We start from the raw sequence: 27,888 nt of genomic DNA, 5'->3' as shown, positions 1-27,888 counted from the left end.
TCCATGTAGAGAATAGTTCCATTCATTCCTGGGGGGGGGGATTCATTTCCTTCTGGTAACATTCTTCTCTTCTTCTACAGATTGTATGATAATCACCTGACAGACATTTCCTGCCCCCACCTGGCATCTGGAATAAGAAATAACCCGACACTGAGGACACTGGACCTGTCATATAACAATCTGGAGGGTCCTCATTTCAGGGATCTGATGGCGGCTCTGACAACAAGCCGGATAGAGGAATTACGGTGAGTATAACAGGACTGACTGAGACAATCATATTCTGCGACAGATTAACATTCCAACTATTAACCCCTCGCCTACAGGGCACTTCTACCCCCTTCCAGTCCAGGCCAATTTCCAGCTTTCAGTGCTTTTGCACTTTGAATGACAATTGCGTGGTCATCAACACTGTACCCATATGAAATTTTTATCATTTTTTTTGTTACAGATAGAGCTTTATGTTGGTGGTATTTAATCACCTCAGGTTTATTATTTTTTCTTAAATAAACCAAAAACCACTGAAAATTTTGAAAAAAAAAATTTTTTTTCTTAGTTTTTGTTATACAATTTTGCAAATAATATTTTTCTCCTTCACTGATGTGCGCTAATGAGGCTGCACTGATGGACACTGATAGGTGGCACTAAAAGGCAGCACTGATAGGCGGCACTGACTGGCACAGATAGGCGGCACTGATTGGCAGCACTGATAGGTGGCACTGATTGGCATTGAGAGGTGGCACTGACTGGCACTGATGGGTGACACTGAAAGGCAACTCAGATGGGCACTGATATGTGGCATTGTTGTGGCACTGATGGGCACTGACAGGTGGCACTGCTGGGGCTACACTGATCATCAGTTCCCCGATGATCAGTGTACATGTCCCCTTAGAGGAATGCCGATTACCGGCTCTCCTCTGTCAGTGTGAAAGCTCGAGAGGAGAGAAATGCCGATAACCTGCATTTCCCTGTTTACATGCGATCAGCTGTGATTGGACACAGCTGATCAAATGAACGAGCCGACATCTTCGGCTCCTTCCATGATCAGTGATCTGCTGTGTCTGAGGGACACAGTGCACTGCCGATCACCACGCTGCGCGCTCCATGAGCCGTGCATGCGCGGTTGAGAATAGGAGGACGTCATATGACGTCCTCCCAGAACGAGAGATATATTACTATATAACATGTTTACTATATGGCGGGCGGGAGATGGTTAAAAAATTCTAATATTGTAAACAAAATCATCCAATTTTTAGACTTCCTAAGTAGCCAATTATGTACAGCTGTCTAATGTTAGAACCTTATCACACTCTGTTATCAGCTATGAAATAGACTTTTTAAAAAAGTTTTATAAATGTCAAAATTAAATTTATCCTGATATTTATTAAAACAGAAGAGAGTGTAGGAGGTCATACATACAGGACTCCGATCCGACTGCAATCAGTAATCAGTGCCCTGTACACATCTGTGTTATTTGGCATGAACATCCGTGCCTTAGACAGGACATACAACCACGGGGTGAAGACATGGAAATTGCTTGATCCCCCATTAACACAAAGGATGGAAAATCTCTCATGCAGTTCTATTGTATTCTGCCTGCAGGGAGCACAGAGATCCTTCCCTACCAGCAGAATACAAAGATCACTGATCCTGAGACTGACTTTGGTACAACAAGCCTGCCCATAAATGGATGAAATTCGTCCAGTTCCTGCTGAAACAGCCTCATTTCATTCCACATTTGGCTGGCTTTATTTCAGGGGATCCCCCATTACTACACATCTACTATTCAGTGTCAGGGGATCCCCCATTACTACACATCTACTATTCAGTGTCAGGAGATCCCCCATTACTACACATCTACTATTCAGTGTCAGGGGATCCCCCATTACTACACATCTACTATTCAGTGTCAGGGGATCCCCCATTACTACACATCTACTATTCAGTGTCAGGGGATCCCCCATTACTACACATCTACTATTCAGTGTCAGGAGATCCCCCATTACTACACATCTACTATTCAGTGTCAGGGGATCCCCCCATTACTACACATCTACTATTCAGTGTTGGGGGTCTCCCTATTACTACACACCTACTATTCAGTGCCAGGAGATCCCCCCATTACTACACATCTACTATTCAGTGCCAGGAGATCCCCCCATTACTACACATCTACTATTCAGTGTCAGGAGATCCCCCATTACTACACATCTACTATTCAGTGTCAGGGGATCCCCCATTACTACACATCTACTATTCAGTGTCAGGGATCCCCCATTACTACATATCTGATATTCAGCGCCAGGAGATCCTCCATTACTACACCTCTACTATTCAGTGTCAGGGATCCCCCATTACTACACATCTACTATTCAGTGTCGGGAGTCTCCCCATGACTTCCTATGAGTACAGAGCTCTGATCAGCAGAGATAAATAGAATATCAGATACAATCCTCCCGTCCAATCACTAGCAATGCTGATTCCTGCCTCACACTGTCTGCTGATCCCATTCATGCTCCATACACAAGGAGATGATAGCACAATACGAGTCATGTCAGTGGTATTCTGTGCTCATCCTGTGTATGGAGATATCACCGTCTCTACACATGGAGGACAATATTGGGGGGTCTACTCCATTATAACATTTGTCCTATAAAATTCTATTTCCTGGAGATTTATAAAGTGATCGAATATAAAGGATTCCAAAAAAGAGAAATGAGTTCCATCCATGTAGAGAATAGTTCCATTCATTCCTGGGGGGGGATTCATTTTCTTCTGGTAACATTCTTCTCTTCTACAGATTGTCCTATAATCACCTGACAGACAGTTCCTGCCCCCACCTGGCATCTGGAATAAGAAATAACCCGACACTGAGGACACTGGACCTGTCTGTGAACAATCTGGAGGGTCCTCATTTCAGGGATCTGATGGCGGCTCTGACAACAAGCCGGATAGAGGGATTACAGTGAGTATAACAGGACTGACTGAGACAATCATATTCTGGGACAGATTAACATTCCAACTATTAAAAAATTCTAATATTGTAAACAAAATCTATCCAATTTTTAGACTTCCTAAGTAGCCAATTATGTACAGCTGTCTAATGTTAGAACCTTATCACACTCTGTTATCAGCTATGAAATAGACTTTTTAAAAACGTTTTATAAATGTCAACATTAAATTTATCCTGATATTTATTAAAACAGAAGAGAGTGTAGGAGGTCATACATACAGGACTCCGATCCGACTGCAATCAGTACTCAGTGCCCTGTACACATCTGTGTTATTTGGCATGAACATCCGTGCCTTAGGCAGGACATACAACCACGGGATGAAGACATGGAAATTGCTCGATCCCCCAATAACACAAAGAGTGTTGATGGAGAATCTCTCATGCAGTTCTATTGTATTCTGCCTGCAGGGAGCACAGAGATCCTTCCCTACCAGCAGAATACAAAGATCACTGATCCCGAGATTGACTTTGGTACAACAAGCCTGCCCATAAATGGATTGAAATTCGTCCAGTTCCTGCTGAAACAGCCTCATTTCAATCCACATTTGGCTGATTTTATGTCAGGGGATCCCCCATTACTACACATCTACTATTCAGTGTCAGGGGATCCCCCCATTACTACACATCTACTATTCAGTGTCAGGGGATGCCCCCATTACTACACATCTACTATTCAGTGTCAGGGGATCCCCCCATTACTACACATCTACTATTCAGTGTCAGGGGATCCCCATTACTACACATCTACTGTTAAGTGTCAGGAGATCCCCCATTACTACACATCTACTATTCAGTGTCAGGGGATCCCCCCCATTACTACACATTTACTATTCAGTGTCAGGAGATCCCCCATTACTACACATCTACTATTCATTGTCAGGAGATCCCCATTACTACACATCTACTATTCAGTGTCAGGGATTCGTCATTACTACACATCTGCTATTCAGTGTCAGGAGATCCCCCATTACTACAAATCTACTATTCAGTGTCGGGATCCCCCCATTACTACACATCTACTATTCAGTGTCAGGGGATCCCCCATTACTACACCTCTACTATTCAGTGTCAGGGGATCCCCCCATTACTAAACATCTACTAATTAGTGTCAGGGGATCCCCCATTACTACACCTCTACTATTCAGTGTCAGGAGATCCCCCATTACTACACATCTACTATTCAGTGTCAGGGATTCGTCATTACTACACATCTACTATTCAGTGTCAGGACATCCCCCATTACTACAAATCTACTATTCAGTGTCGGGATCCCCCCATTACTACACATCTACTATTCAGTGTCAGGGGATCCCCCATTACTACACCTCTACTATTCAGTGTCAGGGAATCCCCCCATTACTAAACATCTACTAATTAGTGTCAGGGGATCCCCCATTACTACACCTCTACTATTCAGTGTCAGGAGATCCCCCATTACTACACATCTACTATTCAGTGTCAGAGGATCCCCCCATTACTACACATCTACTATTCAGTGTCAGGGGATCCCCCATTACTAAACCTCTACTAATTAGTGTCAGGGGGTCCCCCATTACTACACATCTACTATTCAGTGTCAGGGGATCCCCCATTACTACACATCTACTATTCAGTGTCAGGGAACCCCATTACTACACATTTACTATTCAGTGTCAGGGGATCCCCCATTACTACACCTCTACTATTCAGTGTCAGGGGATCCCCCATTACTACACCTCTACTATTCAGTGTCAGGGGATCCCCCATTACTACACCTCTACTATTCAGTGTCAGGAGATCCCCCATTACTACACCTCTACTATTCAGTGTCAGGGATCCCCCATTACTACACATCTACTATTCAGTATCAGGGGATCTCCCATTACTACATATCTACTATTCAGTGTCAGGGGATCCCCCATTACTACACATCTACTATTCAGTGTCAGGAGATCCCCCATTACTACACATCTACTATTCAGTATCAGGGGATCTCCCATTACTACATATCTACTATTCAGTGTCAGGGGATCCCCCATTACTACACATCTACTATTCAGTGTCAGGGGATCTCCCCATTACTACACATCTACTATTCAGTGTCAGGAGATCCCCCATTACTACACATCTACTATTCAGTGTCAGGGATCTCCCATTACTACACATCTACTTTTCAGTGTAAGGGGATCCCCCATTACTACACATCTACTATTCAGTGTCAGGGGATCCCTGATTACTACACATCTACTATTCAGTGTCAGGGAACCCCATTACTACACATCTACTATTCAGTGTCAGGGGATCCCCCATTACTACACATCTACTATTCAGTGTCAGGGGATCCCCCATTACTACACCTCTACTATTCAGTGTCAGGGGATCCCCCATTACTACACCTCTACTATTCAGTGTCAGGAGATCCCCCATTACTACACCTCTACTATTCAGTGTCAGGAGATCCCCCATTACTACACATCTACTATTCAGTGTCAGGGGATCCCCCATTACTACACATCTACTATTCAGTGTCAGGGGATCCCCATGACTTCCTATGAGTACAGAGCTCTGATCAGCAGAGATAAATAGAATATCAGATACAATCCTCCCGTCCAATCACTAGCAATGCTGATTCCGGCCTCACACTGTCTGCTGATCCCATTCATGCTCCATACACAAGGAGATGATAGCACAATACGAGTCATGTCAGTGGTATTCTGTGCTCATCCTGTGTATGGAGATATCACCGTCTCTACACATGGAGGACAATATTGGGGGGTCTACTCCATTATAACATTTGTCTTATAAAATTCTATTTCCTGGAGATTTATAAAGTGATCGAATATAAATGATTCCAATAAAGAGAAATGAGTTCCATCCATGTAGAGAATAGTTCCATTCATTCCTGGGGGGGGGGGGGGGGGGATTTATTTCCTTCTGGTAACATTCTTCTCTTCTTCTACAGATTGTCCTATAATGACCTGACAGACAGTTCCTGCCCCCACCTGGCATCTGGAATAAGAAATAACCCGACACTGAGGACACTGGACCTGTCCTGGAACAATCTGGAGGGTCCTCATTTCAGGGATCTGATGGCGGCTCTGACAACAAGCCGGATAGAGGAATTACAGTGAGTATAACAGGACTGACTGAGACAATCATATTCTGGGACAGATTAACATACTAACTATTAACCGCTCGCCTACAGGGCACTTCTACCCCCTTCCTGCCCAGGCCAATTTCCAGCTTTCAGCGCTGTCCTTTGAAAATTGCGCGATCATGCAACGCTGTACCCATATGAAATTTTTATCATTTTTTTGTTACAGATAGAGATTTATTTTGGTGGTATTTAATCACCTCGGGGATTTTTATTTTTTCTTAAACCAAAAACCACTGAAAATTTGGGAAAAAAAAAAGTTTTTTGTTAGTTTTTGTTATAAAAGTTTGCAAATAAGTGATTTTTCTCCTTCACTGATGTGCGCTAATGAGGCTGCACTGATGGACACTGATAGGTGGCACTAAAAGGCAGCACTGATAGGCGGCACTGACTGGCACTGATAGGCGGCACTGATTGGCAGCACTGATAGGTGGCACTGATTGGCATTGAGAGGTGGCACTGACTGGCACTGATGGGTGACACTGAAAGGCAACTCAGATGGGCACTGATATGTGGCATTGTTGTGGCACTGATGGGCACTGACAGGTGGCACTGCTGGGGCTACACTGATCATCAGTTCCCCGATGATCAGTGTAGATGTCCCCTTAGAGGAATGCCGATTACCGGCTCTCCTCTCCTCTGTCAGTGTGAAAGCTCGAGAGGAGAGAAATGCCGATAACCTGCATTTCCCTGTTTACATGTGATCAGCTGTGATTGGACACAGCTGATCAAATGACCGAGCCGACATCTTCGGCTCCTTCCGTGATCAGTGATCTGCTGTGTCCGAGGGACACAGCGCACTGCCGTTCACCACGCTGCGCGCTCCATGAGCCGTGCATGCGCGGTTGAGAATAGGAGGACGTCATATGACGTCCTCCCAGAACGAGAGATATATTACTATATAACATGTTTACTATATGGGGGGCGGGAGATGGTTAAAAAATTCTAATCTTGTAAACAAAATCGATCCAATTTTTAGACTTCCTAAGTAGCCAATTATGTACAGCTGTCTAATCTTAGAACCTTATCACACTCTGTTATCAGCTATGAAATAGACTTTTTAAATAAATTTTATAAATGTCAAAATTAAATTTATCCTGATATTTATTAAAACAGAAGAGAGTGTAGGAGGTCATACATACAGGACTCCGATCCGAGTGCAATCAGTAATCAGTGCCCTGTACACATCTGTGTTATTTGGCATGAACCTCCGTGTCTTAGGCAGGACTTACAACCACGGGGTGAAGACAAGGAAATTGCTTGATCCCTCATTAACACAAAGAGTGTAGATGGAGAATCTCTCATGCAGTTCTATTGTATTCTGCCTGCAGGGAGCACAGAGATCCTTCCCTACCAGCAGAATACAAAGATCACTGATCCTGAGACTGACTTTGGTACAACAAGCCTGTCCATAAATGGATGAAATTCGGCCAGTTCCTGCTGAAACAGCCTCATTTCAATCCACATTTGGCTGACTTTGTCAGGGGATCTCCCCATTACTACACATCTACTATTCAGTGTCAGGGGATCCCCCCATTACTACACATCTACTATTCAGTGTCAGGGGATCCCCCATTACTGCACATCTACTATTCAGCGCCAGGAGTTCCCCCCATTACTACACATCTACTATTCAGTGTCAGGGGATCCCCCATTACTACACATCTACTATTCAGTGTCAGGGATCCCCCATTACTACACATCTACTATTCAGTGTCAGGAGATCCCCATTACTACACATCTAGTATTCAGTGTCAGGGGATCCCCCCATTACTGTACATCTACTATTCAGTGTTAGGGGATCCCCATTACTACACATCTACTATTCAGTGTCAGGGGATCCCCCATTACTACACATCTACTATTCAGTGTCAGGGGATCCCCATTACTTCCTATGAGTACAGAGCTCTGATCAGCAGAGATAAATAGAATATCAGATACAATCCTCCCGTCCAATCACTAGCAATGCTGATTCCGGCCTCACACTGTCTGCTGATCCCATTCATGCTCCATACACAAGGAGATGATAGCACAATACGAGTCATGTCAGTGGTATTCTGTGCTCATCCTGTGTATGGAGATATCACCGTCTCTACACATGGAGGACAATATTGGGGGGTCTACTCCATTATAACATTTGTCTTATAAAATTCTATTTCCTGGAGATTTATAAAGTGATCGAATATAAATGATTCCAATAAAGAGAAATGAGTTCCATCCATGTAGAGAATAGTTCCATTCATTCCTGGGGGGGAGATTTATTCTCTTCTGCTAACATTCTTCTCTTCTTCTACAGATTGTCCTCTAATCACCTGACAGACAGTTCCTGCCCCCACCTGGCATCTGGAATAAGAAATAACCCGACACTGAGGACACTGAACCTGTCTGGGAACAATCTGGAGGGTCCTCATTTCAGGGATCTGATGGCGGCTCTGACAACAAGCCGGATAGAGGAATTACAGTGAGTATAACAGGACTGACTGAGACAATCATATTCTGGGACAGATTAACATTCCAACTATTAAAAAATTCTAATATTGTAAACAAAATCCATCCAATTTTTAGACTTCCTAAGTAGCCAATCATGTACAGCTGTCTAATGTTAGAACCTTATCACACTCTGTTATCAGCTATGAAATAGACTTTTTAGAAAAGTTTTATAAATGTCAAAATTCAATTTATCCTGATATTTATTAAAACAGAAGCGAGTATAGGAGGTCATACATACAGGACTCCGATCCGACTGCAATCAGTAATCAGTGCCCTGTACACATCTGTGTTATTTGACATGAACATCCGTGCCTTAGACAGGACATACAACCACGGGGTGAAGACAAGGAAATTGCTTGATCCCCCATTAACATAAAGAGTGTTGATGGAGAATCTCTCATGCAGTTCTATTGTATTCTGCCTGCAGGGAGCACAGAGATCCTTCCCTACCAGCAGAATACAAAGATCACTGATCCCGAGATTGACTTTGGTACAACAAGCCTGTCCATAAATGGATGAAATTCGTCCAGTTCCTGCTGAAACAGCCTCATTTCATTCCACCTTTGGCTGTCTTTATGTCAGGGGATCCCCCAATTACTACACATCTACTATTCAGTGTCAGGGGATCCCCCCATTACTACACATCTATTATTCAGTGTCAGGGGATCCCCCATTACTACACATCCACTATTCAGTGTCAGGGGATCCCCCATTACTACACATCCACTATTCAGTGTCAGGGATTCCCCATTACTACACATCCACTATTCAGTGTCAGGGATTCCCCATTACTACACATCCACTATTCAGTGTCAGGAGATCCCCCATTACTACACATCTACTATTCAGTGTCAGGAGATCCCCCATTACTACACATCCACTATTCAGTGTCAGGGGATCCCCCATTACTACACATCCACTATTCAGTGTCAGGGATTCCCCATTACTACACATCCACTATTCAGTGTCAGGGATTCCCCATTACTACACATCCACTATTCAGTGTCAGGAGATCCCCCATTACTACACATCTACTATTCAGTGTCAGGAGATCCCCCATTACTACACATCTACTATTCAGTGTCAGGAGATCCCCCATTACTGCACATCTACAATTCATTGTCAGGGATCCCCCCATTACTACACATCTACTATTCAGTGTCAGGAGATCCCCCATTACTACACATCTACTATTCAGTGTCAGGATATCTCCCCATTACTACACATCTACTATTCAGTGTCAGGGGATCCAACATTACTACACATCTACTATTCAGTGTCAGGAGATCCCCCCATTACTACACATCTACTATTCAGTGTCAGGGGATCCAACATTACTACACATCTACTATTCAGTGTCAGGAGATCCCCCATTACTACACATCTACTATTCAGTGTCAGGAGATCCTCCCCTTTACTATACATCTACTATTCAGTGTCAGGGGATCCCCCCCATTACTACACATCTACTATTCAGTGTCAGGGGATCCCCCCCATTACTACACATCTACTATTCAGTGTCAGGGGATCCCCCCCATTACTACACATCTACTATTCAGTGTCAGGAGATCTCCATTACTACATATCTATTATTCAGTGTCAGGGGGTCCCCCCATTACTATACATTTACTATTCAGTGTCAGGGGATCCCCCATTACTTCACATCTACTATTCAGTGTCAGGGGATCTCCCCATTACTACACATCTACTATTCAGTGTCAGGGATCCCCCATTACTACACATCTACTATTCAGTGTCAGGGGATCGCCCCATTACTACACATCTACTATTCAGTGTCAGGGGATCCCCCATTACTACACATCTACTATTCAGTGTCAGGGGATCCCCCATTACTACACATCTACTATTCAGTGTCAGGGGATCCCCCATTATTACACATCTACTTTTCAGTGTCAGGAGATCCCCCATTACTACACATCTACTATTCAGTGTCAGGAGATCCCTCCATTACTACACATCTACTATTCAGTGTCAGGGGATCCCCATGACTTCCTATGAGTACAGAGCTCTGATCACCAGAGATAAATAGAATATCAGATACAATCCTCCCGTCCAATCACTAGCAATGCTGATTCCGGCCTCACACTGTCTGCTGATCCCATTCATGCTCCATACACAAGGAGATGATAGCACAATACGAGTCATGTCAGTGGTATTCTGTGCTCATCCTGTGTATGGAGATATCACCGTCTCTACACATGGAGGACAATATTGGGGGGTCTACTCCATTATAACATTTGTCTTATAAAATTCTATTTCCTGGAGATTTATAAAGTGATCGAATATAAATGATTCCAATAAGGAGAAATGAGTTCCATCCATGTAGAGAATAGTTCCATTCATTCCTGGGGGGGGGGGGGGGGGGGGGAGTTCATTTCTGGTAACATTCTTCTCTTCTTCTACAGATTGGTTGATAATCACCTGACAGACAGTTCCTGCCCCCACCTGGCATCTGGAATAAGAAATAACCCGACACTGAGGACACTGACCCTGTCTGGGAACAATCTGGAGGGTCCTCATTTCGGGGATCTGATGGCGGCTCTGACAACAAGCCGGATAGAGGGATTACAGTGAGTATAACAGGACTGACTGAGACAATCATATTCTGGGACAGATTAACATTCCAACTATTAAAAAATTCTAATATTGTAAACAAAATCAATAAAATTTTTAGACTTCTTAAGTAGCCAATCATGTACAGCTGTCTAATGTTAGAACCTTATCACACTCTGTTATCAGCTATGAAATTGACTTTTTAGAAAAGTTTTATAAATGTCAAAATTCAATTTATCCTGATATTTATTATAATAGAAGAGAGTGTAGGAGGTCATACATACAGGACTCCGATCCGACTGCAATCAGTAATCAGTGCCCTGTACACATCTGTGTTATTTGACATGAACATCCGTGCCTTAGGCAGGACATACAACCACGGGATGAAGACATGGAAATTGCTTGATCCCCCATTAACACAAAGAGTGTTGATGGAGAATCTCTCATGCAGTTCTATTGTATTCTGCCTGCAGGGAGCACAGAGATCCTTCCCTACCAGCAGAATACAATGATCACAGATCCCGAGATTGACTTTGGTACAACAAGCCTGTCCATAAATGGATGAAATTCAGCCAGTTCCTGCTGAAACAGCCTCATTTCATTCCACCTTTGGCTGGCTTTATGTCAGGGGATCCCCCAATTACTACACATCTACTATTCAGTGTCAGGGGATCCCCCATTACTACACATCTACTATTCAGTGTCAGGGGATCCCCCCATTACTACACATCTACTATTCAGTGTCAGGGGATCCCCCCATTACTACACATCTACTATTCATTGTCAGGAGATCCCCCATTACTACACATCTACCATTCATTGTCAGGGATCCCCCATTACTACACATCTACTATTCAGTGTCAGGAGATCCCCCATTACTACACATCTACTATTCAGTGTCAGGGGATCCCCCATTACTACACATTTACTATTCAGTGTCAGGGGTCCCCCCATTACTACATATCTACTATTCAGTGTCAGGGGATCCCCCCATTACTACACATCTACTATTCAGTGTCAGGGGAGTCCCCCATTACTACACATCTACTATTCAGTGTCAGGGGATCCCCCCATTACTACACATCTACTATTCAGTGTCAGGAGATCCCCCCCCCATTACTACACATCTACTATTCAGTGTCAGGGGATCTCCCCATTACTACACATCTACTATTCAGTGTCAGGGGATCCCCCATTACTACACATCTACTATTCAGTGTCAGGGGATCCCCCCATTACTGTACATCTACTATTCAGTGTTAGGGGATCCCCATTACTACACATCTACTATTCAGTGTCAGGGGATCCCCCATTACTACACATCTACTATTCAGTGTCAGGGGATCCCCATGACTTCCTATGAGTACAGAGCTCTAATCAGCAGAGATAAATAGAATATCAGATATAATCCTCCCGTCCAATCACTAGCAATGCTGATTCCGGCCTCACACTGTCTGCTGATCCCATTCATGGTCCATACACAAGGAGATGATAGCACAATACGAGTCATGTCAGTGGTATTCTGTGCTCATCCTGTGTATGGAGATATCACCGTCTCTACACATGGAGGACAATATTGGGGGGTCTACTCCATTATAACATTTGTCTTAGAAAATTCTATTTCCTGGAGATTTATAAAGTGATCAAATATAAAGGATTCCAATAAAGAGAAATGAGGTCCATCCATGTAGAGAATAGTTCCATTCATTCCTGGGGGGGGGGGGGGGGGATTCATTTCCTTCTGGTAACATTCTTCTCTAATACAGATTGTCCTATAACCACCTGACAGACAGTTCCTGCCCCCACCTGGCATCTGGAATAAGAAATAACCCGACACTGAGGACACTGGACCTGTCTAGGAACAATCTGGGGGGTCCTCATTTCAGGGATCTGATGGCGGCTCTGACAACAAGCCGGATAGAGGAATTACAGTGAGTATAACAGGACTGACTGAGACAATCATATTCTGGGACAGATTAACATTCCAACTATTAAAAAATTCTAATATTGTAAACAAAATCGATCCAATTTTTAGACTTCCTAAGTAGCCAATTATGTACAGCTGTCTAATGTTAGAACCTTATCACACTCTGTTATCAGATATGAAATAGACTTTTTAAAAAAGTTTTATAAATGTCAAAATTACATTTATCCTGATATTTATTAAAATAGAAGAGAGTGTAGGAGGTCATACATACAGGACTCCGATCCGACTGCAATCAGTAATCAGTGCCCTGTACACATCTGTGTTATTTGGCATCAACATCCGTGCCTTAGGCAGGACATACAACCACGGGATGAAGACATGGAATTTGCTTGATCCCCCATTAACACAAAGAGTGTTGATGGAGAATCTCTCATGGAGTTCTATTGTATTCTGCCTGCAGGGAGCACAGAGATCCTTCCCTACCAGCAGAATACAAAGATCACTGATCCCGAGATTGACTTTGGTACAACAAGCCTGTCCATAAATGGATTGAATTTGTCCAGTTCCTGCTGAAACAGCCTCATTTCATTCCACCTTTGGCTGGCTTTATGTCAGGGGGTCTCCCCATTTCTGTACATCCACTATTCAGTGTCAGGGATCCCCATTATTACACATCTACTATTCAGTGTCATGAGATCCCCCATTACTATCCATCTACTATTCAGTGTCAGGGGATCCCCCCATTACTACACATCTACTATTCAGTGTCAGGGGATCCCCATTATTATAAATCTACTATTTAGTGTCAGAAGATCCCCCATTTCTGTACATCCACTATTCAGTGTCAGGGGATCCCCCATTACTATACATCTACTATTCAGTGTCGGGATTCCCCCATTACTACACATCTATTATTCAGTGTCAGGGGATCCCCATTATTATAAATCTACTATTCAGTGTCATGAGATCCCCCATTACTAAGCATCTACTATTTAGTGTCAGGGGATCCCCCCATTTCTACACATCTACTATTCAGTGTCATGAGATCCCCCATTACTACACATCTACTATTCAGTGTCATGAGATCCCCCATTACTACACATCTACTATTCAGTGTCAGGGGATCCCCCCCATTATTACACATCTACTATTCAGTGTCAGGGGATCCCCATTACTACACATCTACTATTCAGTGTCATGAGATCCCCCCATTACTATACATCTACTATTCAGTGTCAGGGGATCCCCCTATTACTACACATCTACTATTCAGTTCAGGGGATCCCCTATTACTACACATCTACTATTCAGTGTCAGGGGATCCCCCATTACTACACATCTACTATTCAGTGTCAGGAGATCCCCCATTACTACACATCTACTATTCAGTTCAGGGGATCCCCCATTACTACACATCTACTATTCAGTGTCAGGGGATTCCCCATTACTATACATATACTATTCCATGTCATGGGATCCCCCATTACTTCACATCTACTATTCAGTTCAGGGGATCCCCCATTACTAAACATCCACTATTCAATGTCAGGGGATCCTCCCAGTACTACACATCTACTATTCAGTCTCAGGAGATCCCCCATTACTACACATCTACTATTCAGTGTCAGGAGATCCCCCATTACTACACATCTACTATTCAGTGTCAGGGGATCCCCATTACTACACATCTACTATTCAGTGTCAAGAGATCCCCCATTACTACACATCTACTTTTCAGTGTCAGGGGATCCCCCATTACTACACATCTACTATTCAGTGTCAGGGGATCCCCCATTACTACACCTCTACTATTCAGTGTCAGGGGATCCCCCATTACTACACATCTACTATTCAGTGTCAGGGGATGCCCCATTACTACACATCTACTATTCAGTGTCAGGGTATCCCCCCATTACTACACATCTACTATTCCGTGTCAGGAGATCCCCCATTACTACACATCTACTATTCAGTGTCAGGAGATCCCCCATTACTACACATCTACTATTCAGTGTCAGGGGATCCCCCATTACTACACATCTACTATTCAGTGTCAGGGGATGCCCCATTACTACACATCTACTATTCAGTGTCAGGGTATCCCCCCATTACTACACATCTACTATTCAGTGTCAGGGGATCCCCCATTACTACACATCTACTATTCCGTGTCAGGAGATCCCCCATTACTACACATCTACTATTCAGTGTTAGGAGATTCCCCATTACTACACATCTTCTATTCAGTGTCAGGAGATCCCCCATTACTGCACATCTACTATTCAGTGTCAGGGGATCCCCCCATTACTACACATCTACTATTCAGTGTCAGGGGATCCCCCAGTACTACACATCTACTATTCAGTGTCAGGGGATCCCCCATTACTACACATCTACTATTCAGTGTCAGGGGATCCCCCCATTACTACACATCTACTATTCAGTGTCAGGGGATCCCCCAGTACTACACATCTACTATTCAGTGTTTGAGAATTCCCCCCCCCCCATTCCTACACATCTGCTATTCAGTATCATGAGATCCCCCATTCCTACACATCTACTATTCAGTGTCATGAGATCCCCCATTACTACACATCTACTATTCAGTGTCAGGGGATCCCCTATTACTACACATCTACTATTCAGTGTCAGGGGATCCCCCCATTACTACACATCTACTATTCAGTGTCAGGGGGTCTCCGCATTACTACACATCTACTATTCAGTTTCAGGGGATCCCCATTACTACACATCTACTATTCAGTGTCAGGGGATCTCCCCATTATTTCACCTCTACTATTCAGTGTCAGGGGATCTCCCCATTACTTCACCTCTACTATTCAGTGTCAGGGGGTCTCCCCATTACTACACATCTACTATTCGGTGTCAGGAGATCCCCCATTACTACACATCTACTATTCAGTGTCAGGGGATCCCCATTATTACACATCTACTATTCAGTGTCTGGGGATCCCCCCATTACTACACATCTACTATTCAGTGTCAGGGGATCCCCCCATTACTACACATCTACTGTTCAGTGTCAGGGGATCCCCAGTACTACACATCTACTATTCAGTATCATGGGATCCCCCCATTACTACACATCTACTATTCAGTGTCGTGATCCCCATTACTACATATCTACTATTCAGTGTCATGAGATCCCCCATTACTACTCCTCTACTATTCAGTGTCAGGAGATCCCCCCATTACTACACATCTACTATTCAGTATCAGGAAAGGACTCACCGCTGGTTGCAGTATCGGGACATAGGAGCTGGTGCCTTTTCAGCAGCCATGATCTCACCTCCTGCAATCAAGTCATCAACTGAGACTGATCTAGGAGGTGTATTTAAACAGTAACCAGTCCTACAAGCAGGGCCTTGGTGTTTGTTCCCATGAGCCTCTGCTACCTGTTACCTGCTCTTCTTCCTCTGCATCCCATGCTTGATCTCCTGTGTATGACCCCGGCTAGCCTGACGACGCTTGATTGCTGTACTTATATATTGGGTGAAGGTTTTTGGTTATTTAGGCTTTGTTTGCACTGTGCGGATTTGTATAATAGTGTAACTTACAATAAATTATATTATTTACATTGCTCCTGAAGCCTGATATTCCCTGTGTCGGTCCACACATCTCTGGTCATATCCGGGTTACTGACATAACACCAAGGCCAGTCCTGACCAGAAGTAACTGCACAGGGAAGCCATCTTGGCTTGTTGTTTGTGAAGGATGCATCCTGAGGAGGTTGTGTTCTTTTCTTGGCTAGTAATAGAAGACAGAGAATATGGCTATCAGACTCTGAAGGAGTGGGCCGGGATCAGCTGATAGAGTGCACACGGGTCGCTCATTCCCTAGTAGATCAGGACACGGAGTTCTCTGAAGTGCAGCCATTGATCCAGGCTTGTGCCGAGTTGGCTTCATCCAGTACCCCTGAAAGCAGGGATGACTATTCTCCGCCAATCAGTACAGATGAAGTAGAGTCACTGGTCTGGTTATTGGAGGATAATCTGGATTGCTTCTTTGAGCATTATTCAGCATGTTCACCACGTGCTTGTGGAGTGTATAAACGCAGTGCAGTCTTTGGTCAGACAGGCTATGTGTAAGCTGAGCTTTGTTCAACCGGTATTACAGACATGGACAGATTTGTTACACCCAGCCTCAGTCAGCTTGGAACAAACAGTCCTGCTTCTAATCCATTTTCTCAAAGCTCTATTCCTCTATTCCCCACAGCACCTCCAATTACAGCCCACTATGCCCTGCTATCAACCGCATGTCAGTCCCCTGTTCCCACTCGCTGCACCTATCCTGCCTTTATCCCCATCAAGAAGTCCTCTGTAGCAACTGCTCCCTCCTCTGCTCCATCCTCCAGCTCTTCTCTGTCTTCAGCTGCTCCCTCCATTTACAGCCCTGCATTTACTTGCTGTGCTTCAGTAACTAAACCCAAGAAGAAGCGAAAATTCTTTCCAACCAGTATCATCCTGCCAGTATCCAAATCGGCCAACCTGCTGTCTGATGACCCGATGCCTGTTGTCCAGCCAGATGACCCGATGCCTGTCGTCCAGCCAGATGACCCGATGCCTGTCGTCCAGCCAGATGACCCGATGCCTGTCGTCCAGCTAGATGACCCGATGCCTGTCGTCCAGCCAGAGGACCCGATGCCTGTCGTCCAGCCTGAGGACCCGATGCCTGTCGTCCAGCCTGAGGACCCGATGCCTGTCGTCCAGCCTGAGGACCCGATGCCTGTCGTCCAGCCTGAGGACCCGATGCCTGTCGTCCAGCCTGAGGACCCGATGCCTGTCGTCCAGCCTGAGGACCCGATGCCTGTCGTCCAGCCTGAGGACCCGATGCCTGTCGTCCAGCCTGAGGACCCGATGCCTGTCGTCCAGCCTGAGGACCCGATGCCTGTCGTCCAGCCAGATGACCCGATGCCTGTCGTCCAGCCAGATGACCCGATGCCTGTCGTCCAGCCAGATGACCCGATGCCTGTCGTCCAGCCAGATGACCCGATGCCTGTCGTCCAGCCAGATGACCCGATGCCTGTCGTCCAGCCTGAGGACCCGATGCCTGTCGTCCAGCCTGAGGACCCGATGCCTGTCGTCCAGCCTGAGGACCCGATGCCTGTCGTCCAGCCAGAGGACCCGATGCCTGTCGTCCAGCCAGATGACCCGATGCCTGTCGTCCAGCCAGATGACCCGATGCCTGTCGTCCAGCCTGAGGACCCGATGCCTGTCGTCCAGCCTGAGGACCCGATGCCTGTCGTCCAGCCTGAGGACCCGATGCCTGTCGTCCAGCCTGAGGACCCGATGCCTGACGTACAGCCTGAGGACCCGATGCCTGTCGTCCAGCCTGAGGACCCGATGCCTGTCGTCCAGCCTGAGGACCCGATGCCTGTCGTCCAGCCTGAGGACCCGATGCCTGTCGTCCAGCCTGAGGACCCGATGCCTGTCGTCCAGCCTGAGGACCCGATGCCTGTCGTCCAGCCTGAGGACCCGATGCCTGTCGTCCAGCCTGAGGACCCGATGCCTGTCGTCCAGCCTGAGGACCCGATGCCTGTCGTCCAGCCTGATGACCCGGTGTCCGTTATCCAGCCTAATGCCTTGATGCCAGCTATCCAGCCTGCTTACCCGGCGCCCGTTGTTCTGCCTGAGGAACCGATACTTGCTATTCGACCTGATTACCCGCTGCCCATTATCCAGCCTAATGATCCAGTGCCCGCTGCACCGCCTGATGATCCGGTGTCCGCTATCCAGCCTGATGATCCGGTGCCTGTTATTCAGCCTGAGGAACCGATACCTGCCATTTGGCTTGATGACCCGCTGCCTAATGATCCAGCGCCCGCTACTCCACCTGATGACCCGGTGCCGGCTGTCCAGCCTGATGACCCGGTGCCGGCTATCCTGCCTGATGACCCGGTGCCCGCTATCCAGCCTGAGGAACCCATGCCCGTTGTCCAGCCTGAGGAGCCCATGCCCGTTATTCAGCCTGAGGAACCCATGCCCGTTATTCAGCCTGAGGAACCCATGCCTGTTTTTTAGCCTGAGGAACCCATGCCCGTTTTTTAGCCTGAGGAACCCATGCCCGTTTTTTAGCCTGAGGAACCCATGCCCGTTTTTTAGCCTGAGGAACCCATGCCCGTTTTTTAGCCTGAGGAACCCATGCCCGTTTTTTAGCCTGAGGAACCCATGCCCGTTATTCAGCCTGAGGAACCCATGCCCGTTCAGCCTGAGGAACCAATGCCCGTTATTCAGCCTGCGGAACCCATGCCCGTTATTCAGCCTGAGGAACCCATGCCCGTTATTCAGCCTTAGGAACCCATGCCCGTTATTCAGCCTGAGGAACCCATGCCCGTTTTTTAGCCTGAGGAACCCATGCCCGTTTTTTAGCCTGAGGAACCCATGCCCGTTTTTTAGCCTGAGGAACCCATGCCCGTTTTTTAGCCTGAGGAACCCATGCCCGTTTTTTAGCCTGAGGAACCCATGCCCGTTTTTTAGCCGGCGGAACCCATGCCCGTTATTCAGCCTGAGGAACCAATGCCCGTTATTCAGCCTGAGGATCTCATCTAGCCTAATGATCCAGCGCCCGCTACTCCGCCTGATGACCCGGCGCCGGCTATCCAGCCTGATGATCCGGTGCCGGCTATCCAGCCTGATGACCCGGTGCCGGCTATCCAGCCTGATGACCCGGTGCCGGCTATCCAGCCTGATGACCCGGTGCCGGCTATCCAGCCTGATGACCCGGTGCCGGCTATCCAGCCTGATGACCCGGTGCCGGCTATCCAGCCTGAGCAACCGATGCCCGTTATTCAGCCTGAGGACCCCTGCCCGTTATTCAGCCTGAGGACCCCTGCCCGTTGTTCAGCCTGAGCAACCCCTGCCCGTTATTCAGCCTCAGGACCCCTGCTCGTTATTCAGCCTGAGGACCCCTGCTCGTTATTCAGCCTGAGGACCCCTGCTCGTTATTCAGCCTGAGGACCCCATGCCCGTTATTCAGCCTGAGCAACCCATGCCCGTTGTTCAGTCTGAGGAACCCATGCCCGTTGTTCAGTCTGAGGAACCCATGCCCGTTATTCAGCCTGAGGAACCCATGCCCGTTAATCAGCCTGAGGAACCCATGCCCATTAATCAGCCTGAGGAACCCATGCCCGTTATTCAGCCTGAGGAACCCATGCCCGTTATTCAGCCTGAGGAACCCATGCCCGTTTTTCAGCCTAAGGAACCGATACCTGCCATTCAGCCTAATGATCCGGTGCCCACTACTCCGCCTGATAACCCGATGCCAGTTATTCAGACTGATGACCCGATACCTGCTATCCAGCCTGATGATCCGATGCCCATTGTTCAACCTGATGACCCGATGACTATTGGCCTGGTGCCTGCTACCCAGCTTGATGTGCCGGTGCCCGCTGACCAGCTTGATGTGCCTCTGCCCGCTGCCTAGCTTGATGTGCCTCTGCCCGATGTGCCTCTGCCCGCTGCCCAGCTTGATGTGCCTCTGCCCAATGTGCCTCTGCCCGCTGCCCAGCTTGATGTGCCTCTCTCAGGAGATCCCCCATTACTACACATCTACTATTCAGTGTCAGGAGATCCCCCATTACTACACATCTACAATTCAGTGTCAGGGGATTCCACATTACTACACATTTACTATTCAGTGTCAGGAGATCCCCCATTACTACACATCTACTATTCAGTGTCAGGGATCCCCCAATCATACACATCTACTATTCAGTGTCAGGGGATCCCCCAATACTACATATCTACTGTTCAGTGTCAGGGATCCCCCATTACTACACATCTACTATTCAGTGTCAGGGGATCCCCCAATACTACACATCTACTATTCAGTGTCAGGGGATCCCCCATTACTACACATCTACTATTCAGTGTCAGGAGATCCCCTTTACTACACATCTACTATTCAGTGTCAGGGGATCTCCCTATTACTACACATCTACTATTCAGTATCAGGAGATCCCCCCATTACTACACATCTACTATTCAGTGTCAGGAGATCCCCCATTACTACACATCTACTATTCAGTGTCAGGAGATCCCCCATTACTACACATCTACTATTCAATGTCAGGGGATCTCCCCATTACTACACATCTACTATTCAGTGTCAGGGGATCCCCCATTACTACACATCTACTATTCAGTGTCAGGAGATCCCCCATTACTACACATCTACTATTCAGTGTCAGGGATCCCCCATTACTACACATCTATTATTCAGTGTCAGGGATCCCCCCATTACTACACATCTACTAATCAGTGTCAGGGGGTCTCCCATTACTACACATCTACTATTCAGTGTCAGGAGCTCCCCATTACTACACATCTACTATTCAGTGTCAGGGATCTCCCCATTACTACACATCTACTATTCAGTGTCAGGAGATCTCCCCATTACTACACATCTACTATTCAGTGTCAGGAGATCCCCCATTACTACACATCTACTATTCAGTGTCAGGAGATCCCCCATTACTACACATCTACAATTCAGTGTCAGGGGATTCCACATTACTACACATCTACTATTCAGTGTCAGGAGATCCCCCATTACTACACATCTACTATTCAGTGTCAGGGATCCCCCATTACTACACATCTACTATTCAGTGTCAGGGGATCCCCCAATACTACACATCTACTGTTCAGTGTCAGGGATCCCCCATTACTACACATCTACTATTCAGTGTCAGGGGATCCCCCAATACTACACATCTACTATTCAGTGTCAGGGGATCCCCCATTACTACACATCTACTATTCAGTGTCAGGAGATCCCCTTTACTACACATCTACTATTCAGTGTCAGGGGATCTCCCTATTACTACTGTCTTGGAAATTCGCTTTAACGAATTTCTCCTTACCGTGAGTACTCGCAGTTGGATGCGCAGAAATCCCCCATAAGGCTGTGCGAATCTCGCTTACCACGACTGCAGCCAAACTACACGATTCCTGCTTATCCAAATACTTTAGCTGCTGTTGAATTGTGGGGATGGAGCTCCGTTACCCTGAAAATGATCAAACGACACTCTCAGGATGATGGTTGAATTCACATAAGGGCTGGTTTCAGACTCAGCTCTGTTTTATTAAAAATACACACATGCCCCCCACATGAATAAAGTCAATCCCCTCCCACCGAACAATGCAATGGGGAGTGCCTATACACAGGATATACATTCCAATTGGAGCATAGCCTTTCCTATTATCTATCACTAGTCCTCCCCCATGAGCCTTCTGAGGTCAGCAGACTTCCTCCCCTTCCCTCCCCATGAGCCTTCTGAGGTCATATTTCCTGTCCTACTAGCTTCCATTGGCATGCAAATCCTTAGTACAAGTATTCCCTTACACACCAGTCTGTACCTGGATGGGCCCGATACGATCTTTATTAAAACACATCCATCCAGATACAGTTCAGATTGGTAATGGGTTGTAAGATATGCATAAGCCTACACGCGGAGTTCATACCGCTTGGCGCCTTGCGTTATGAAGCCCATGTGGTACTATGCTGCTGATATGTGGATACAGGCCCGCGGTCTACCGCCAGCGACATTCGCATTGAATGCTGTGGTGGTATACACGCCGGTCTATAAGCGCAGATCTGCCATCTCATCCATTACCAAGCTGAGTACTGTAATACATACATTGTACATGCGCATGGCCCAATTGCAGCCTTCAGAGCTTTAATTATACACACCAGAGACATATGAATAACACGAATATATGACACATTTAAAGTTCGACCAACAATACAAAATTTCCATGACATTCCCTCCTGTTTTATCATATTCTCCTCGTGTCCCTTCTTGATCTTCTTCAGCTTGATGGGTGTAGTCTCAAACCTCAAAGAGTTCCTGTAGTTGTCCCTGAGAATAAAGCTCCACGGGGTACCTGAAACAACAAGACCCGACGCAAACTCGACGCAAACAGGCTTGATTGAAGCAATGATCCTCAAGAGCGTTGGAACCTTCACTACAGGAAGGCTCTTGCAAAAACCACAAACAGACTTGTGGTATGAATAAGGCTTGTGATCCCACGGTGGTCTGGGGAGATCCAGCAGCAGATTCTCAAATTACCCCTGCAGACGGGGCCACACAAGGCTGATCTCGACCCAGACAGTTTTCCAAATTGCAGACACAAACCATGATGAGGCTTGAAGCTTGCTTGAAGGTCTTGGAGAATGTGGTCTTCAGGGAGATAAATTAGAGGGAAACCAGGACGTAATCTGTAGAGAAGGTGGTTGGTTGGTGAGGTCTTCCTCCGATCAGTGGTTGGAGTGGGATCCCAGGAGCGGGCATGGAGATGTGGTCGTCTGCCCGAGCTTGGCTTACACGGTCGATGAGGCAACAGGAACATCTCACCGCGGCATATAAAAGGCAGATGAAAAAGAGAAGCATCAGGACATACACTCCCACTTCCTTCAACCAAGATCCGATGGAGAACAGGAAATCTCCCAATCCTCCCAAACCCTTGAACGGATTCCAACCCTCACTAGCTATAGCTCTAGCTTTTCCCTGTAGTTCACTAACTTTGTCCATATGGGCCTGGACCTTGTCATCGGTGTCTTCTATCCAAGTACAACAATCCTCTCCGATGAACTCACAGAACCCCCCTTTGGCGGCTAAAAGGTAATCAAGGGCCATCTTCTCCTGAAGCACTAAAATTCCCATCTGCCGTTGTTCTTGGGCAATTTCTCTGACAGCCTCTACGGTCTCGTTAAACATACTATCCACGATGACAGAAAAATTGTTCAGGCGCTTCATAAGTTCTATTCCCCATCCTGTCCATGAGGGGAACCAAGCCCATGCTTGGTCGCCCTCAGAGAACAGCTCCCTGCGAACTCTCCCTGCCATCCTTACCTTCTTGTGGACCATCAACTCTTCATGATCCATCACTACATAGGATGCTGGGACTAGCTTTATGAGGGCACACGAACCTTTCGCGTTCTGGGGAAATGTTCTATAGGCTGCCGAACCACACAGAAAATAGTATGGACCTGTCAGAGCAGAGCAGGAGGAGTTCCTCGTTCGGCCTCTGGCACTGAGCAACAGTTGCACAGACTGGGGGATTGCACCCTCAGTCTGCACATCACATCCGTCCTTCCAACACACGTGGTCTGGTCGGTCAGTGTGGTTAATCAGAAGGGAAGTCTGGTTAGTCAGATTGACAGTGATACCTCCCTCACAGGTGGTAGTCCCAACAAACTTGTTACCTGTGCCAAAGCTGATGTTAAAGCACACCTGAGGGCTGCCTAGCTGTCCAGTTACCCATAATGGACTGACGAGGGTCCTACAGGAGCTAGAGCTAATATTGGTGCTGAAACTGATGTTACCTGCTAAAAATGTGTCATTAAGTTCTACCGACAAATGTCTACGTGGGGGCTGACCAGGGGTCCCTTGCTTTTTCATGCCGACGCGGATGTCATATAGGGCATGAACAGCGGCCATTGCGGACATGTGATGACTGGGTGGGGGCTTAGAGCATACCCAACAGTTGGTTTTGTTGGCGGTTCTGGCTAAACGCAGGTGCATTTTAAATAAAAGGTTGGGGTATCTGCCGTCTTTTCCTCCGTTCACACACATGTAAGACATACAAACAAAAAGAAAAAGAAAAATGACACCCCTCATTCTCTGGTGTAGCTGAAAAGCTTCTTGCAGTGGCTTGCGTGCACCCAGTTGTCTCGTCCCTCGAGCTTGAGTGAGGTAGGTGTCGTCAGCTGGACTTGGTATGGTCCGGTGAACCGTGGCTCGAGTCCGGTTCTTTGATGTTTCTTTAGGACGACCCAATCACCTGGCTCAATAGAAAGAACACCTGTTATTGCATTTGGATCGGGGAGCGATTCGCGAACCCGATGGTGTATCTTCTGCAGCTCCCGTTGCAGAGATTGCACATAACCTGTAAGCTGTGAATGCAAAGACGACAACTGTTGAGGAAAGTACAACCCTGTTTTGGGAGGTCCCCCAAACAACACCTCGTAGGGTGATAGCCCATGTGGTTGCCGAGGGGCATTCCGGATGGAATAGAGGGCAATGGGGAGACACTCAGGCCAAGGTTTTTTGGTATCGGCCATGATTTTGGAGATCCTGTTTTTAAGGATTCCGTTAAGACGTTCAACCTTACCGCTACTCTCGGGGTGATATGGGGTGTGTCGCCGCTGACTCCAGTTCCACCAAAGAAATGCAGTCGTGTCCTTTGGAAGAGAGGTTAATAGTGGACAAAGAAGACATGTTAGCAGAAGAGGTGTTAGTATTGTTAGTCGTGTTGCAAAATTCAGCACTGTCATTGCTGTCCTCCCCCCCCTTCTCATCTTCCAATACAGGAAGAAGAGAAGCTGGGTTAAGAATAGTGCATCGTTTAATACTGAGGTTAGTGGGGGTTAGGAGGGCTTTCCCCTGAGAGGGGTACCTTGCCTTGGATGTCCTGTTTTCGCAAGACCGTTCTGGCTGCACCGGTGTCGGTGAGGTAAGGGAGGGGATATTTTAATTCCTCTAGAAAAAGATGGATCTGGGCCGACACCGATTTGTCAACTTCCTATGAGAATTCATAGGAGTTACTTACCATGGTGGTCATAGGGGCGGAGGACTCATCAGGAATGAACTGCCACCTACCTTTAGGTAATTGGGGACAGCTCCTCCTCATGTGCCCCGTTTGGTGGCACTGGAAGCACCTGGGTGGGGGCCTATCCTTCCTGTGACCCAGATCCCTTGGTTTTTCGTGTGGGGTCTGGGACATAAGAACTTTGGCCTTGTCCTGTTTTCTTCTATCCATTTCCCTCTCTATTGCCGCAAGAGTGGAAAGGATAGCAGGGATAGACATCTCATTATATTCGGGTCGGGCTAGAACCAGCCTTTCCCGAATTTTAATATTGATGCCTTCCAAAAATTTGGCCCGCAACAGAATGTGCGTCGCGGTCACCTTTACCCCTTCAGTTGGAGCATCAGGTCCAACTTCCAGATCCGCATCCAGTGCCGTCTGCTTGAGACGGCGCCAGAAGCAGGCGCTTTCCTCATTAGGACCCTGGGTGAGCTTCATCATGTCCGTAGTAGAGGTAGCACCATACATTTCTGGAAGCTTTGCCTTTAGCTGTGTACAGAACTCTTTGCCCCCCGAAGTCATCTCCTCATGAGTGGTTATAGAGCACCCTGCAATCACTGTACTGGCCACTTCCATGCCCACCTTTGCCCGCAGGATCTGCGCACAATCTGACCCGCTCATACCATAGCTGAACTGGTTTTGTCCAAACATTCGAGCAAATCCTCTCGGATTGACTCGATAGTCCGGGAGCTCAGCCAGAATAGTGCGGATCTCTGCCGGGGTGAAGGGGACATGCCAAACTACCCGTTCCCCTAAAGTCCGTTCCCCCTGTGCATTGGGAGGACCTTCAAATTGCTGCACTCTGACTGGATAGGCCTCGGTCCGGGAAGAGTGCAAGGGCTGACCCAGCATCATCGGTGGGCTTAGATTAACCACCTCGCTTACTGCACCTTCAGGTTTGAGGTCCCAGGGTATAGCTGGGGGGCAGGGGTCTGATCAGTGGTTCGTAGCGCTTTGATGCAATCCGCCCTGTTTCTTAACCGGGTGTCTATTCCCCTTGATTCACAGATAGTCTGCAAATCGGTTGTTGAGTAGGCTTCATAGTTGGAAACAGAAGGAGCTGGGGTGAAGCAGGAAGCAGGGAGAGGTAGAGGTAGAGGCTGAGGCATAGATACAGAAGACACGGAAGGTACATCAAGAGTGACGTCACTAACAGAAGAGACAGGTGCAGTTATACTTATCTCAGCCACTGTTGGTTGTTCGGGAACCCCAGCAGACCCTGATCCTGCCTGCCTTAGTAGAGTCAGCCCTGAAAGAGCTTCCTCCACCTCTGACACCGGATCTTCCTGTTTTATTCCCTCTGGAGGCCAGGTATACATCACCTGGTTCTTCCGGACAGACACCAGTTTATGTATGCCCTGCTTCCCTAATTGGATTGACCTGTGAAGCCATAGCTGTGCGATCTCTAGTTCTGACGCCTGCATTCGTGGTCCAAATTCAGAGATGAATTTTTCCCACCTCCATGCGTCAAATGTACCTTCCCGGGGAATTTCCCATCTGGTACCCTTCGACCATTTATTCCACCTTTTGAGGGGTTCTGTAGACTTCCCCCCCAAACTCACCTTCATCAGTTGTGCAGCTGTCCTTACCCTGAAGAGGGCTGCTTCCCCCTCTCTCTTCATGGACTGACTACTGCCCATCGTGACTAGTCACTGGTATATATCCCGCGTCCGGGTACCTGTTTACCCCCTGGAGCACTCGGTGGGATCCTACCGAGAGGCCTGATTCCACCACTTTCCCAGCACAGCGTAATTTATGTGATACTTATCGATCACCCGAGGCGCATCAAGTGGCGGTCAGACTGAGAGCACACCTCCCACTCCCACAGCGCAATTTATGTGATCCTGACCACCCGAAGTGTTTGTGGTAACCAGGCTAAGACTTCCCTGGACCGCCCACTCCCACAGCGCAATTTATGTGGCCCTGATCACCCACTGTGTTTGGCAGGCCACACCGCACAATGATGAAAGTGGCTTTTTTCTCCCTGCACACAGTAGCTAACACAAGTCAAAACAAAAAGAGGGGTTCTTGGATGTTACTTAGGGGTCACTGGTTGGCCGGAAACCTGCTAACTGACCTTTAGGAAATTTGTGTAAACAAAAAACTTTCCTAATACACAGAAAAACCCCTTTTCAACCTGAAA

At 46.9% G+C, this 27,888-nt stretch overlaps 2 protein-coding genes across 2 annotated transcripts in view; one reads left to right on the top strand and one right to left on the bottom strand.

The window, feature by feature from the left end:
- Positions 1-27,888, top strand: part of LOC149439083 (NACHT, LRR and PYD domains-containing protein 12-like) — a 98,353-nt gene that overhangs the window by 49,744 nt on the left and 20,721 nt on the right. The window contains exons 8-13 of the mRNA XM_089659476.1: positions 81-245; positions 2,798-2,962; positions 5,952-6,116; positions 8,440-8,604; positions 11,060-11,224; positions 12,974-13,138. Of these exons, the coding sequence (XP_089515602.1) occupies positions 81-245; positions 2,798-2,962; positions 5,952-6,116; positions 8,440-8,604; positions 11,060-11,224; positions 12,974-13,138 (990 nt within the window). The remainder of the gene's footprint in view (positions 1-80; positions 246-2,797; positions 2,963-5,951; positions 6,117-8,439; positions 8,605-11,059; positions 11,225-12,973; positions 13,139-27,888) is intronic.
- Positions 22,240-27,888, bottom strand: part of LOC149439082 (uncharacterized) — a 76,986-nt gene continuing 71,337 nt past the window's right edge. The window contains exon 2 of the mRNA XM_089659484.1: positions 22,240-24,941. Within this exon, the coding sequence (XP_089515610.1) occupies positions 23,354-24,778 (1,425 nt within the window). The 5' untranslated portion in view covers positions 24,779-24,941 and the 3' untranslated portion in view covers positions 22,240-23,353. The remainder of the gene's footprint in view (positions 24,942-27,888) is intronic.

The sequence above is a fragment of the Staurois parvus genome, unplaced genomic scaffold (assembly GCF_062004578.1).
Source record: "Staurois parvus isolate SC_StPar_1 unplaced genomic scaffold, SC_StPar_1.0 ptg001161l, whole genome shotgun sequence".
NCBI classification, from domain to species: domain Eukaryota; kingdom Metazoa; phylum Chordata; class Amphibia; order Anura; family Ranidae; genus Staurois; species Staurois parvus.
The sequence above is the reverse complement of the archived record's forward strand: the minus strand, read 5'-3'. Positions and strand labels throughout refer to the sequence as shown.